This window comes from Phaseolus vulgaris, chromosome 2, assembly GCF_051622355.1.
Source record: "Phaseolus vulgaris cultivar YP4 chromosome 2, ASM5162235v1, whole genome shotgun sequence".
Classification (NCBI taxonomy): domain Eukaryota; kingdom Viridiplantae; phylum Streptophyta; class Magnoliopsida; order Fabales; family Fabaceae; genus Phaseolus; species Phaseolus vulgaris.
In genome coordinates, this window is record NC_143499.1 from 43,528,452 (window position 1) to 43,542,001 (window position 13,550).

A 13,550-nucleotide genomic window follows, 5' to 3' on the forward strand; every position below is an offset into this window, starting at 1 on the left:
TATTAATTAATATATAACTAACTTGCATATTATCTTCTGAATAATATGATAACAAATTTAAACAATAACAATTATATCTTTCATCTTCAAAATAATATGATCAAATAATTATATCTTTTAATTAAATATGTTAAAATCATATTGGATGAAAATAAATTTGATAATTTATAATAAATAATTTTATTCCAACTAAAATCAGAACAATAAAGGCAGACATGAGAAGAGTTTCTTTATCTTTCATTAATAAGCCAAATCATTCATTCGCCCTCTTCTTTTCTCTTTCTATTCTTCCTTCTTTTTAACACAAACTTTTTTCCTCCCTTTGTCTCTTCCATTTTCGCATTTAACTTTAAGAAAGTGTTAAGTCTTGCTATTAACCTTTTTTAGTTATGATTAAATTATCGTGTTCTTACTAAATTATATTAAGAAATTTATTAATATAAATTGTGTTATGTACTGTATGAAACAATTAAAATTTTGAAGTTTGAAATTTATCAATTAAATATGTTAGAATCATATTGGATAAAAATAAATTTGATAATTTATAATAAATAATTTTAATTGGTGTAGAAGAGATACTGGTGTACAAAATATATTAAATATCTATCTATAGGAATGTGTTTATTCCAACTAAAATGTGGGAAATTCGCATCCTAAAATTACATTACAGATTTTTTTTAGGTAGAGATGACGGTTGGTTTCTTTTATATAAGTTTGTCACACATAAGGATTGATCTACATACTTGTGGATCAGATTGCATAAGAATTTTTTTTTAATAAATTAATAAATAAATTAAATAAATTTAGTTATTATTTTTATTTAGATGCATTAAGTAAATGATCTCACAATATTATTCTCACGACATGCGTAATAAGATATGAGTGTAAAAATTTTCTAATGTGAGATATGAGACTGCCTAAAAAAAATATGGGGGTGCAGATTTTTTTTTTAGATTTTTAAGTTATGCGGGTCATGTGGGCCAATCTGCCCCGTCCCGCACTTGGCTTGCACGAGTTGGGGTTATGCGGGACAAGTCTGAGCAGACCAACAAGTTAGAATAGACAACTTGCGCATATTTTTTTTAGCGGGCCAATCCACCCTGCTTTGCCATCCCTACTCGTAAAAGTGTGATCGATGACATAGTAGGGTATGGAAAACATGTTGAAGAGAGTAGTTTACTTTAAAACATTATGAACTTGTTTATCTATGATTTTGTACTAAATTAAGAAAACTGATGCTCATAAAAGTTGTAACTCTAAATGTTATTTAAGTAATGACATTGGTTTCACATAAAAATAGTGTGTAGAACTTAAGTTATGATCATTTAAATAATCAAAGTCAAGTTGTTAAGATTAGAATACATATTTATATTCTTCCTTATTTAGATATATATAGTAAACAACGAAATTGGATCTTAAAGTAAATATAAAAATTGTACATAATTGCATTATCTTTCAAATAAGATAGGAATCAACTTGATAGGATTAATATATCTATAAATATTGTATTTAAACTCTATAAAAGTTATAGATAGGATAAAATAAATTAGGCAATACCTAAAACTTAAGAGATGTAACATCGTGTATGAACTTTATGTGTGTATGGAAAATTATATCTTGAGATGAAAATTCAAAAGTCAAGTTATGCTTGTTTACTTATGATATACAACAAGTCATGCATTTGTGTGCATATGTTACATCCTTTCATCTTTTCTTAAGAATGGATGTGACTATATGCAAAAAGGTCTCTATGATTTTTATTTTTTGACCTGAGAGATTTTCAAATAAAGAATTTTTGGTGGGATGAGGGGCAACCATGTACAATATTGTATTATTTGACAAACTTTTGTTAGATTTCACTATAGTTGAGAGTGGATTGTGAGAGTCTTCTTTTTATGTGATTTGGTTCATATAATCCTAACCATCTTTATACTTGAGGGTTTTATGTGAGACAAAAAAGTATTAATACATTTGTGAATTTTATTTTGATGAGTAGGAAGAGGTGGTGGGTAACAAAGTTTAAACTTTTTTTATTTTGAAGTTTTATTATCGATTTTATTATTATGAACTTGTAAAAACTATTGTCATACTTAAGAGTATTCTATTCTAAATAATTTGTTTATTTATTTTGTTTAGAAAAGTGATATATGAGTCTTATTTTATGTTTGAATTTTTACGTTTTCTTATTTATTAAAGAGAAAAATCTTAGGGGTAGAAAGTTCAAATTTTTCACTATAATTGGTAATTTGGGGATGTGTTAAATGGGAATCCTTGCATATGAAAATTGATGATAATCAAATTTGGTAGTTCTATTAAATTAACTGACTTTGAAATGTATTGTTGATTTTGTTTGACTAGGATCATTTGTGGGTTTTAAATGAGTTTTGATCTTTATTAGTATTTTGCGATTAAGAATTTATGTGATGTAATTATGAATGAATGTAAAGGCATGATATTAATGATAGGTTAAATTGAGAGTTAATTTTGGAATCTAATTTAGCAACTCCAAATTAGGTATAACTATATTTTTTTTCTTTTGTTTAAGATAAATAGTGGGGACATTTCACTATAAGTAATATTAATTAAATAAATCTAAGTGCTAATTAAAATTTTATTATTAGTCAATAGCGTATAAAAATATATATTTATTCAAAATTCGATTATATATATGTATATATTTCAAGAATATACATATTCCAAAAAATATTTGATAAATTTATTATTGTAATTAACAATATAAAACTTAATGAAAAATTAAAATTAAAAAATCTGAATAAAAATTTAATTTAAATAAACATTCCAAAAAATATTTAATAAATTTATTATTGTAACTAAAAATATAAAACTTAATGAAAAGTTAAAATTAAAAAACCTGAATAAAATTTTAATTTAAATAAAAATATTTTAAAATATAAAAAAGATTTAAACATAATATTTAACCAATTTCAGTAACATTGATTTCATGTAATAAATACATATAAATAAACAATATCATTATTCATACTTATATTATTGGTATAAAATTATAATTTAATGCAAATTGCTACGAATAAAAATATAAACATAGTTTGGAACATTAATATAATAAATATGAAACTGGTGATTCAATGTTTTTTTTTTTTCACCACAATATCTATAGATCCTTATTTTCTATTTTTATCATCCACTTATATGTATTTGGTTTTTTAATATATATATATATATATATATATATATATATTAATAACGAAAATAGTTAAATAAATGTTTTTTTTTTGAGAAATTTTGTATAAAAACAATTATTTACATCATAAAATTATTATCCAAAAGATTAACAATATATATATATATATATATATATATTAAAAAACCAGATATGTATAAAAATTGGAGAGAGTTAGTAGAGAGGATGGAAAGGGGATGTGAGATGGTTATTATACCAAGAGAATTTTTTTTATTTAACTATGGTTCTCTATGAAATTACTAAAAATAATTTAATAGAATGAAAGATTATTATAAAAATAAAATGAAAAAAAAAACGGTTATAAAAAGATCCTCTTTATATAGGTATAGTAAGAAACTAATTTTTTAGAGTTTTTATTAAAATATCTGGTAAATTTTTCTGTTTTTTTTTTATAAAATATAAGTCAAACACGCTCTAAAATTAGTATTTTTAAAATATTTATTTTATAATACGGACAAGTTTGTAATTATGTAAATATTGTCTTTAAATCTATTTTTTTATTGTTGAAATAAAACCTTCATCATTTAGAAAAAGTAAAAGCACAATTTGTTGTGTTTAATAAAATTAAGAAAATAAAATTTGTGTAAAGAAATTGAAAAACAAAATTAAAAATAATTAAAAATTAAAATTAAAGAAATTACGAATAAATGTTTGGATCAAACCTAATATTGATTACCGAAAATGATTATTCGTTCCTTGGTATGAATGAGCAGTCTGACCCCAAACGCACGTTTCGTCCTCATTGAGTCTCTGTGTGTGTCCTCATTCGCTTGCAAACCAACTTTCCTATCGTTCTTCCCACCTACCATCACTCCAATCCGCTGGGTTGGCGCCCACCATTACCATCCTTAGTAAATCAGGCTCGTCCAATCCCACCCATGTTCCTTTCTTTTCTTTTCCTTTTTAAAATATATTTATTTATTCTCTCCATTTATACATTCATCAAGTAGAAAACAAAATAATCAATAACCAATGCTTTTATTTTAACACCCTTAATTTTGATTTGAAATTCTAAACAAATAGACAAATTCTCAATCGGAAATTCCTAAATTCTTCAGAGGCTGACTGGTAGGTACGTTGTGGCGGTGTTTCTTCGTCAATCTATAATCATCAGCTACAATAAGCCATAGCCGAAGACAATTTCACATTAGATTCGAGTTTCTACTTGCTACTCCTCTAATATTGCTTCGCTCCAATTTCTAGGGTTTATCATTACATATATAATTGTGTCATATATATGTTATTAAATTAAATGTCCGGCGCCGGCGACTTAGATGCCGATGCGGTGCTCAGCGACGTTGAGGACGAAGGCGGTGATCCGATTCATTTAGAGACGAATGCTCCCTCCTCGGACGATGTTTCCGTCGAGAAACTCCGGGAGGTTCTTGCAGAACTCGATCGGGAGAGGCAAGCGCGCGTTGCCGCGGAAAATACGAAGTCGGAATTGCAGGTTTCATTCAACCGATTGAAGGCGCTGGCTCACGAGGCCATAAAGAAGCGGGATGAGTTTGGCCGCCAGCGAGATGACGCCGTTCGGGAGAAGGAGGAGACGGCGAAGCAACTAGAAGAAAATAAGAAGCAACTAGAAGAAACGGCGAAGGAACGCGACGCGCTGCGATCGGAGATTGGGAATTCGAGTCATATGCTTGTCACCGGCATGGAGAAGATCTCGGCGAAGGTGAGCAGCTTCGCCGGCAACGCACTGCCGCTTCCACGGTCGCAGAAATACACTGGCATGGCGGCGGTGGTGTACGGCGTCATCAAGCGCTCGAACGAGATTGTGGAGGAGCTTTTGAAGCAGAACGAGGCGGCTGTTAAGGCTAGGAACGAGGCCAGGGAGCAAATGGAGCAGCGGAATTACGAGATTGCCATTGAGGTTTCTCAGCTCGAGGCCACGATTAGTGACTTGAGGGATGAGGTTGCGAAGAAGGTTTCAATTGTTGAGGATTTGGAGAGGGATTTGGCTGTTAGGGACAAGAGGCTGAATGAGGTTGCGGAGAATTTGACTAAGGAGCAAAGTGAGGCTTTGCAATTGAAGGAGTTTGTTGGTGAGTGTGAGGACAAGTTGAGTAGTTTGGAGTCTCGGATAGAATCCCAGAGACCTTTGTTGATTGACCAGTTGAATCTTGTTTCCAAAATTCATAACCAGATTTGTAGTGTTGTTAAGATAATTGATTATGGTGGCACTGAGGAGCTATCTGAATCGTTGTTTGTTCCGCAAGAAACAGACGTTGAGGAGAATATACGCGCTTCTTTGGCTGGGATGGAGTCGATATATGAGTTGACTAAAATTGTTGTTCAGAAGGCAAAGGATGTGGTTGAGGAGAAGAATTGTGAGATCAAAAGTTTAGATGAGACGGTGGCTCGGTTGGTTAGGGAGAAGGATCAAATTGGTTCTTTGCTTCGGAGTGCTTTGTCTAAGAGGATGGCAATCGATCCATCTTCTAGAAAGAGTGAGCTGTTTCAAGCTGCAGAGAATGGGTTGAGGGAGGCTGGGATAGATTTCAAATTCAGTAAGCTTCTTGGAGATGGAAAGGTTGCAGCTTCAAATGAGAAGTTGGATAGAACGGAAAAAGAAGAGGATGAAATATACTCTTTGGTTAAGCATCCATTACTCTCTAGTTTTTAATGAAATTAGTAGTTTGCATTTTGAAGACTCCTTCATGAATTCTTTATGGACGCATTGTGTGCAGGCTGGGGCTTTGGAGGATGTTGTTAAGGCATCTCAGCTTGAGATCATTGAGCTGAAGCATACCGTGGGTGAATTAAGGTATATGACAAACAATAGAATTAAAACGTAGTTGTTTGCTATTTATATAGTTTAAGATTTGATGAATGGAAATCATAGCCCTTGATATCACTGACAGTTGACTGCAGAACTTGCATGTTTGCAATTTCCAGTGGTGTTGACATCATAACTTTTTTTCTTTGCATATTGCTTGACTGCATTAAGGGCAGAGTTGAGCTTACTTAAGCAGCATATAGAAGCTCAGGCCAAGGAGCTTGACCATAGAATGCATCGGATAGAGGAACTTGAAGAAAAGGAGAGAGTGGCAAATGAAAGTGTAAGCTATTGTGTTTTATATATGTTTTAATTTGATCTAGTTCCTTAATCATTGACACTTTTATCTTTATATATATGTATTTTGTCGAATGTAGAATTTGTTGTTTGTGTGCACCCCTTAGTAGTCCATGAATAATTTGTTTGGGACATTTCATTGTTTATACTTCTGTCACGAAGTACCAACTTGGGCTATTTGTAATATAGATTGAAGGGTTAATGATGGACATCGCTGCTGCTGAAGAGGAAATTAACAGATGGAAAGTGGCAGCAGAGCAAGAGGCTGATGCAGGCAGAGGTGTTGAACAGGAATTTGTGTCACAGGTATGTTATCTATTTTTCAAATATTCGTAGACTTGCTTGTTATAGGTAGAGGATGTGACCGCTTTTTCCATTTTACCCAATATTCTTAGAGTTTAATGCATTCGAAATTTAATTAACAATATTTTGGGTGCCAGTTGAAACCTTATCTTAGAAAATGGATTTAGATTGAATTCAACCCTACAATGCAAAATGTGGTTTTCAACTATTTATATATTATAGTTTAACTATATTTCTAGTCGATATGTGATCATTAATACGTCCTTTTATACCGAGGACTTAGAAAATGGGTTTTAAACAAACTCAACTTCACAAAACTGACTTGTAAGATGAAAATTATCTTTACCTATATACTATAATTCAGGTATATCTCTTATCAATGTGATATTTTTAACAATTTGATTGTGCAATGATGAAGTGAGGACGTCAGATTTTACCGTTAATTATCCTCCTTTTTTTAATTGTTGAAAAATCAATCCTAGCATCTACCAATTGAAAACACATGTTCCAATGTGAATATAAAGATTTAGATTAATTTGATCACACATCCTAATTACATTCAACAAAGTCAATTTTACCCTACTTTAGAACATGTTTGGTATAACGCCAACTTTTATGTTGGTTGTTGAGGGCCTAGCACAACACTCTTTAACTCCGACTTGAGACCCCCAGCTGTGAAGAACATGGGTGAAGTTACCCAACTTTGAAACAGATAGACCTCAAATTTAATAGCTAATAGTCATGAACCATCTCAAAAGCTTAATGATTACATACCATACATGTTCCCCTCGTATGCAAGAACCTTTGGATTTAATGCACGAATATCGTGCAGGCTCAAGGATAGGAATCTCAAGGAGAATGGCCTAACCAATGACGTAAACTGCAGTAGTAGCTAGTTGACGTGACCAAGTTCAGTGAGACATTTGGATGTTAAAACGGTTGCAAATGGTACCTGCTGAGTTGTTTTAGTTATTATGCATGGTTAAAAGTAAGCATAGGCAAGCTAATTCATGCATGCTTTTCGTAATGACCAATAAGAACAATTTAGGAGGCTCTGGCTGGAGTGAAAGTCGTCTAGATTCTCATAATGACCAAATTTACTGTACTACTCTATGTCCAGCTATACTATATGAGAGAAAGGTGGGTGAGAAATATGAGAATGTTAAAATGGATGTGTAGCTATACAAGAAACGATAAAATATGGAATGATTATATGTAAGAAAATATTGGTGTAGCACTAGCACCAATTAAAGACAATCCTTTAAGGTAGTTTGAACACAAAGTATTGTCAAATTGCATGTTTTATAGTCCTATGAAAAGGAGGGGGGAAGACAAATAAAGGGCGTTGGATGAAGTCATCAAGGAAGATCCCATGCTAAACAATATTTTTGAAGTCTTGGGTTTTAACCTTGCTGAAATGATGTAGTGTGATTCATGTAGTCAGCCTCTCTTAAGTGGGATAAAGGGTTGTATTTAGAAGAACGGGGACAGCAAAAGAATATAGAACTCTGTAAAGGCTTTATTACCATATCATTCACTTTTTTTTCCTGATTTCTCAAACTGGAGCATTTTCTCAAACCAAGCAAGCCTAAGTTTTTTAATTGAAAATGCAAGAATGGTTTATATGTACTGATACCTTGTTTCCATGAATTCCTTTGCTGGAATAATTTTTTGTGCATCCATTGTCTGATTCTGCCTTTTCTCTCTAGAATTATGGTGTCTCTAAGAAATTCATTTCTGTAACTACAGCATGTTGATATTTTAAGCTGAGATCATTTTAAGTTGGTGGATTTTGTTTCACTTCTACTGTTGTATGTTGTCATTGAATATTCTTAGTCATGTTCTTGTTTGCAAATCTGCAGTTGGCAGCACTTAAGCAGGAACTTGAAGAATCAAAGCAATCCATGTTAGAATCAGAGAAGAAACTAAAATTCAAAGAAGAGACAGCTGCTGCTGCCATGGCAGCCAGAGATGCAGCAGAAAAGTCTCTTAAGTTAGCTGACTTGAGGTCATCCAGACTAAGAGACAGAGTCGAGGAGCTTACTCATCAGCTTGAGGAGTTTGAGAACCGGGAAGATTCAAAGAGCCAAAATCGGCCTAGGTATGTGTGTTGGCCGTGGCAGTGGCTTGGCATGGACTTTGTTGGATTTCAGCAGCGACCTGCTACAGAACAGGAGGCTTCTAATGAAATGGAACTTTCTGAACCTCTCTTATGATTGGGCCTTGTCTCGGCTTTTCTTTCTTTCTTTTTTATCTTCTTTTGTGTATCTATGTTGATTTCTTCAAATTCATGTTGCAAATTGTAGTTATCCATCAGAATACCATCTCTTAAAATGCCAGCCACGGTGGTTATTGGTTTAGCATTAGGGTCCTGTAAAGTGAGAAAGTCTCTGAAGTATACAAGTGAGGGTGTGTTCACTCGAGTTAAAGTAGGTCAAATTCTCTAAAACAATTTAATTTTAATTATAACATAAATGCATCTTCACTTCTTCGCTTTAGAGGTTTTCTCACTTCAGATGAGCTATTTCCCTGCACTATCATGTTGCTGCTGCTTCTGGCTTGAGTAACTTGCTATTGCATTTTGGTTGTTTTGTACGACCATTTCGTGAAAACAGTTAACAAATACAATGCCATTGCATTACACTCATGGAATGGTGTAGATTTGTTTGCCAATGAAATACTTTATACGTGTCTGCGGAACCCTTATCAGCTGAATATATTTATTACATTGGTTTGGGTCTGTTCCTAAGTTCTAATTGTCGATTAAGTTAAATTCAGCAAATCAGCATTAAATATGCTTTTGTGAGATCTATGGATTCGTCAACCTCTTCCCAATAGCTAGGAAGTCAGTCTATATAGGAACAGGTGGATCGGTCAATCACTGTCGAAGAAGACAACGGATTCATAATGCCATCACCCTCCAGGCCCACCATTCACCTACCACCTTATGACCGGAGGACTGTTTTCGCCGATCAATCCTTTGCAAGGGAATTACATAACCGGATTGATATTTTCAAGAACCATTCACATAAACAAAAAACAAGTAAGACTTTTTTTTTATACTTTAGGCAAAATTTATAGAATATTTTGCATTTAATTCAGGACATTTTTTACGTTTAACCGATTCACGCTTTTCCTTCCTTTATTTTCTATCAAATCTGTAGAAACTAGTACAGTTTCAACGTCATTGGAATGATATTCATTTCTCAAAATCTTAATTTTCTTTACCATCATAGTACATTTAATACTATTTTACTAATTAAATTATGATTTTAGTACCTTTAGTTTACTCTTCTACGTAAATAGATCCAACATTTTATCTTGCCGTAACAATTGTTCTAAACAAACGAGACGAAATTAAAATGTTGTTCCTCAACCAGGTTATGACTTTTCCCAACCTTAAACTTTAAGGAAAATATTATAGTACATCTTTAACTTTTTCTACACCCTTCTAACACCTAATAAAACAAATAATTGTTCTGGCACAAAATTATGGCAACCTTAAGCTAAAGTGTGTTTATCTCTCTTATTCCAGGTGTTATCATCCTTGTCACGCCTAGATCCCTATTGTATCCCAATAATCTTGAGATCCTAAATTTCTACTTTATAAATTCATATTAATTTGGATGGAGCTTCAATCATAGATCATATTCATATATTGTATTAAAATTTGTTCATTGTAATTGCATAAATTTGCTTTTTAAATGACTTTATCAATCTCGCATACATGTTGGAATTTTATTATGATTATTGAGGAACATCTGATCTCCAACTTGATTAAAGATACAAATTCAAAACTAGTCGACCGCTACATAGTTTTCCTAGCCTCGTAGTGATTGGGCTATAAGGCTAAATACTGATTGGAAACAAATTTACTCTCACACAAACCCCTTAACCATAATTCTTGGGTTATAAGGCTAGATATAGATCGGAAACAGATATATTATCACAATTGTATGTTGTTTTTACGTTATACTTAGTTATTTTATATTCAATGTTTATAATTTTGTCAAAATTGATAATATTTTTGAGAATATCGATGATTATTTTGTATTTAGCCATTAGGCTATAAGACTAGATACCGGTCAAAAACGAACATATCGCCACACAAATTTTTAGTCATGAAACAAACATACTTGTTATATAAGGCTAGTGAATTATGAAACAAACATACTACTATAATTGTCTTTTATTCTTTTGTTACACTTGTTATCTTATATTTGATATTGATAACCTCGTCATAACTGGTAATGTCTTTGAGAATACGAACGAATTTTTATATTTATCTCAATCGAATGATCTTTCACAAATTTGGATTAATATTTGTTATGATGACTATTGGAAGATCCTTCGTAAATTTGGGCAAATATTTGCTATAATGACAATCGAACGACCTTTTATAAATTTGGATAAATATATGATGACAAATATTATTTGCCATAATGACAATTTTTTTTGTAAATCTTGACAAATATTTGTTATTATGGTGATGAGATGATCTTTCATAAATATGGACAAATATTTGCTATTATGGCAACAATGAGACGATATTTTACAAATTTGGAATATTTGTTATTATGACAATGAGACAATCCTTTGCAGATCTAGACAAAGATTCACTATAAGAATAATTAGATAATCTTTTGCAAATTTGTAAGAATATTCTCAAGCATAAACAAAGAAAGTTGTTATGATATGCATTATTATTATTATTATTATTATTTCTCATTAGACCTACATTTCAGGTTATTGGAATGGTTATTCCATCTAGTGTTTCCAATTAATATGCTCCTTTGATACAATTCGAGTATGTGAACACTACTTCATGCGAGTCTTGTTTATTGAAGTTAACAAAGAGTGATAACTCTTAAGTGTTGTTGTCAAGAAAAAATTAGGTCTCAACACCACTTACAATTAAAAAAATTATTTTATCATTTTTATTGACTATTTTTTTAAAAAAAATATATAATTTTACTATGGCAATCATATGTATTTTTTTAATAAATAAATAACTTTTAAAACTTTTCTTAATCATAATAAAATACTTAAAATATTTTTATTTTATGAATTTTTAATTATATTTTGTAATAAATACCTATATTTAAACAGATTAATTATTTGGTGAAGAAAAGGAACATATAAGTATGGGGAACTTTATTGATTTTCTTCAGATCCTATATTTCTATCTTCTAAATTCATGTTAATTGGGAGTGTAATATATAGACCATACTCATATCTTGTCTTAATTATATTCAATATCATTCAATCAATGTAATGAATTGGATTTGCTTTCATACGACTTTATTATTTGGTATTGATGTGGGAATTTCGTTATGATTATTCAATAAATATATGATATCTGACTTTATTGAAAATACCAAGGTTTGCACTCAAGTATCCATACTTGATTGAAAAAAAAAAAATCTTTAATAAGAGTAAATAACATACCCTTAACAAACACTTATAATAATATAATAATATTTTAAATTAAAAAATAAAATAAAAACTATTAATAAAATATTAATTTATTAGAATATGATCTGTGCGTTTTTAGTTAACATATCATTGTTCAATAAAAATACGAAAATATTTATTTGAAAATAAATATTAATATTTTAATTATTTATAGAAATTTATAATTTTGTTAATTTTTTAAAAAATTCTAACATTTTTGTATTTTGTTTGTATTTTTATTAATGAGGTTTTTTTCTTTTATTACAAATATTAATATTTATTATGGTTGTGTGTAAAAATATTATAACCATAAAAATACTCAAAATAAAAATACAAAGTTAAAAATAAAAATGTAACCTGGTACACTGCAAAGGCTGATTAAAAAAAAATAAAAAATAAAAACTCAAAATAGTCATGTGTCCTCCACACCAACTACCTAACTTAGCCCTTGGAGTGTACAAGGTTGGTTACATACACGTGGGAAACTACTCTATCACTGCAATAATATTTTTTACTTTTGTAGATGATTCATTTCAAATTATTTTATATTTTAAAAAAGAAATATTATCTAATTAGAGTAGAACCCCAACTTTAATGACTTTAGATTTGAAGGGCAGTGATACTTAACACCCAATTTCACTATCTACATTCATGTTACAATTTTCTTTATTATTATTATTTTATTGTTAATAATATTTTATTGAAAAAATAGTGGTTAAATAGATGTATTTAATGGTGTCCAAGAAACTTTTCCTTGAAGAAGAGAGAGAAACTAGCACCGGAGAGGATCTTGATTCAATTATATCCGTTTAACTAAAATAGTACCCATGTTGTAAGTAGGACAAGAATAAATGAGTGGCGTGAGTTAAACAAAAAAACTATGTGACTAAGAAAAAATGTCTTATAATCTATTTTACATTTAATGTTATTATCACTCAATGCCACACAGAAACTTATCTGCACACTTTAATCAGCTCGAAAAAAATTAAAAGACCAAAATTAGACATAATCTAAGGGACAACAAAATGTTAAAATAACTTATCAGGGAGGAATGTAACTAATGCAACTTGTTTTCAAGTAATAATCATCTTGTCATAAATATATTTTGAGGGGATAAAAAAAATGTAGATTAGGTATCATTATCTGGTTTTGCATGTAAAAGGGCTCTGTTCAGGATACTTGACCAACAAGTTCTACTTACTTCTCATGTCTTATGATGTTTATCCTTGTACAGAGATCCTACATGAACTATTATTAAAAATTATACTCATATATTTAATCAAATCTTAGCACGGTTTCTGAACGAGTGAATGACATCAACAAGAATCATGCATTCAAATCAGAGAAATTAAGTGATGGTTTATGCTGGGTTTTTCCAGCAAAATTATCTTCAACTATTGACTTCTTCATCAGCAAAAACTGTAAACAGTTACTGCTTTTGTTGGTTTAGTAGCAAGCTATGGTGAAAATGTAATGTATAAGCAGTTAACT

General features: G+C 30.7%; 1 protein-coding gene across 2 annotated transcripts; it reads left to right on the top strand.

The window, feature by feature from the left end:
- Nucleotides 1-3,881: 3,881 nt before the first annotated feature.
- On the top strand, nucleotides 3,882-9,278 carry LOC137812351 (paramyosin). Of its 2 annotated transcripts, none has more exons than XM_068614295.2 (5): nucleotides 3,882-5,822; nucleotides 5,917-5,993; nucleotides 6,177-6,288; nucleotides 6,492-6,608; nucleotides 8,468-9,278. In XM_068614295.2, exons 1-5 carry the CDS (start codon nucleotides 4,476-4,478, stop codon nucleotides 8,819-8,821), a joined length of 2,007 nt encoding a protein of 668 aa, XP_068470396.1. In that variant the 5' UTR covers nucleotides 3,882-4,475; the 3' UTR covers nucleotides 8,822-9,278. The 2 variants fall into 2 exon arrangements, 1 of the variants encoding a protein (XP_068470396.1); XR_016518804.1 differs by having other exon boundaries at nucleotides 3,965-5,822; nucleotides 6,182-6,288.
- Nucleotides 9,279-13,550: the final 4,272 nt, after the last annotated feature.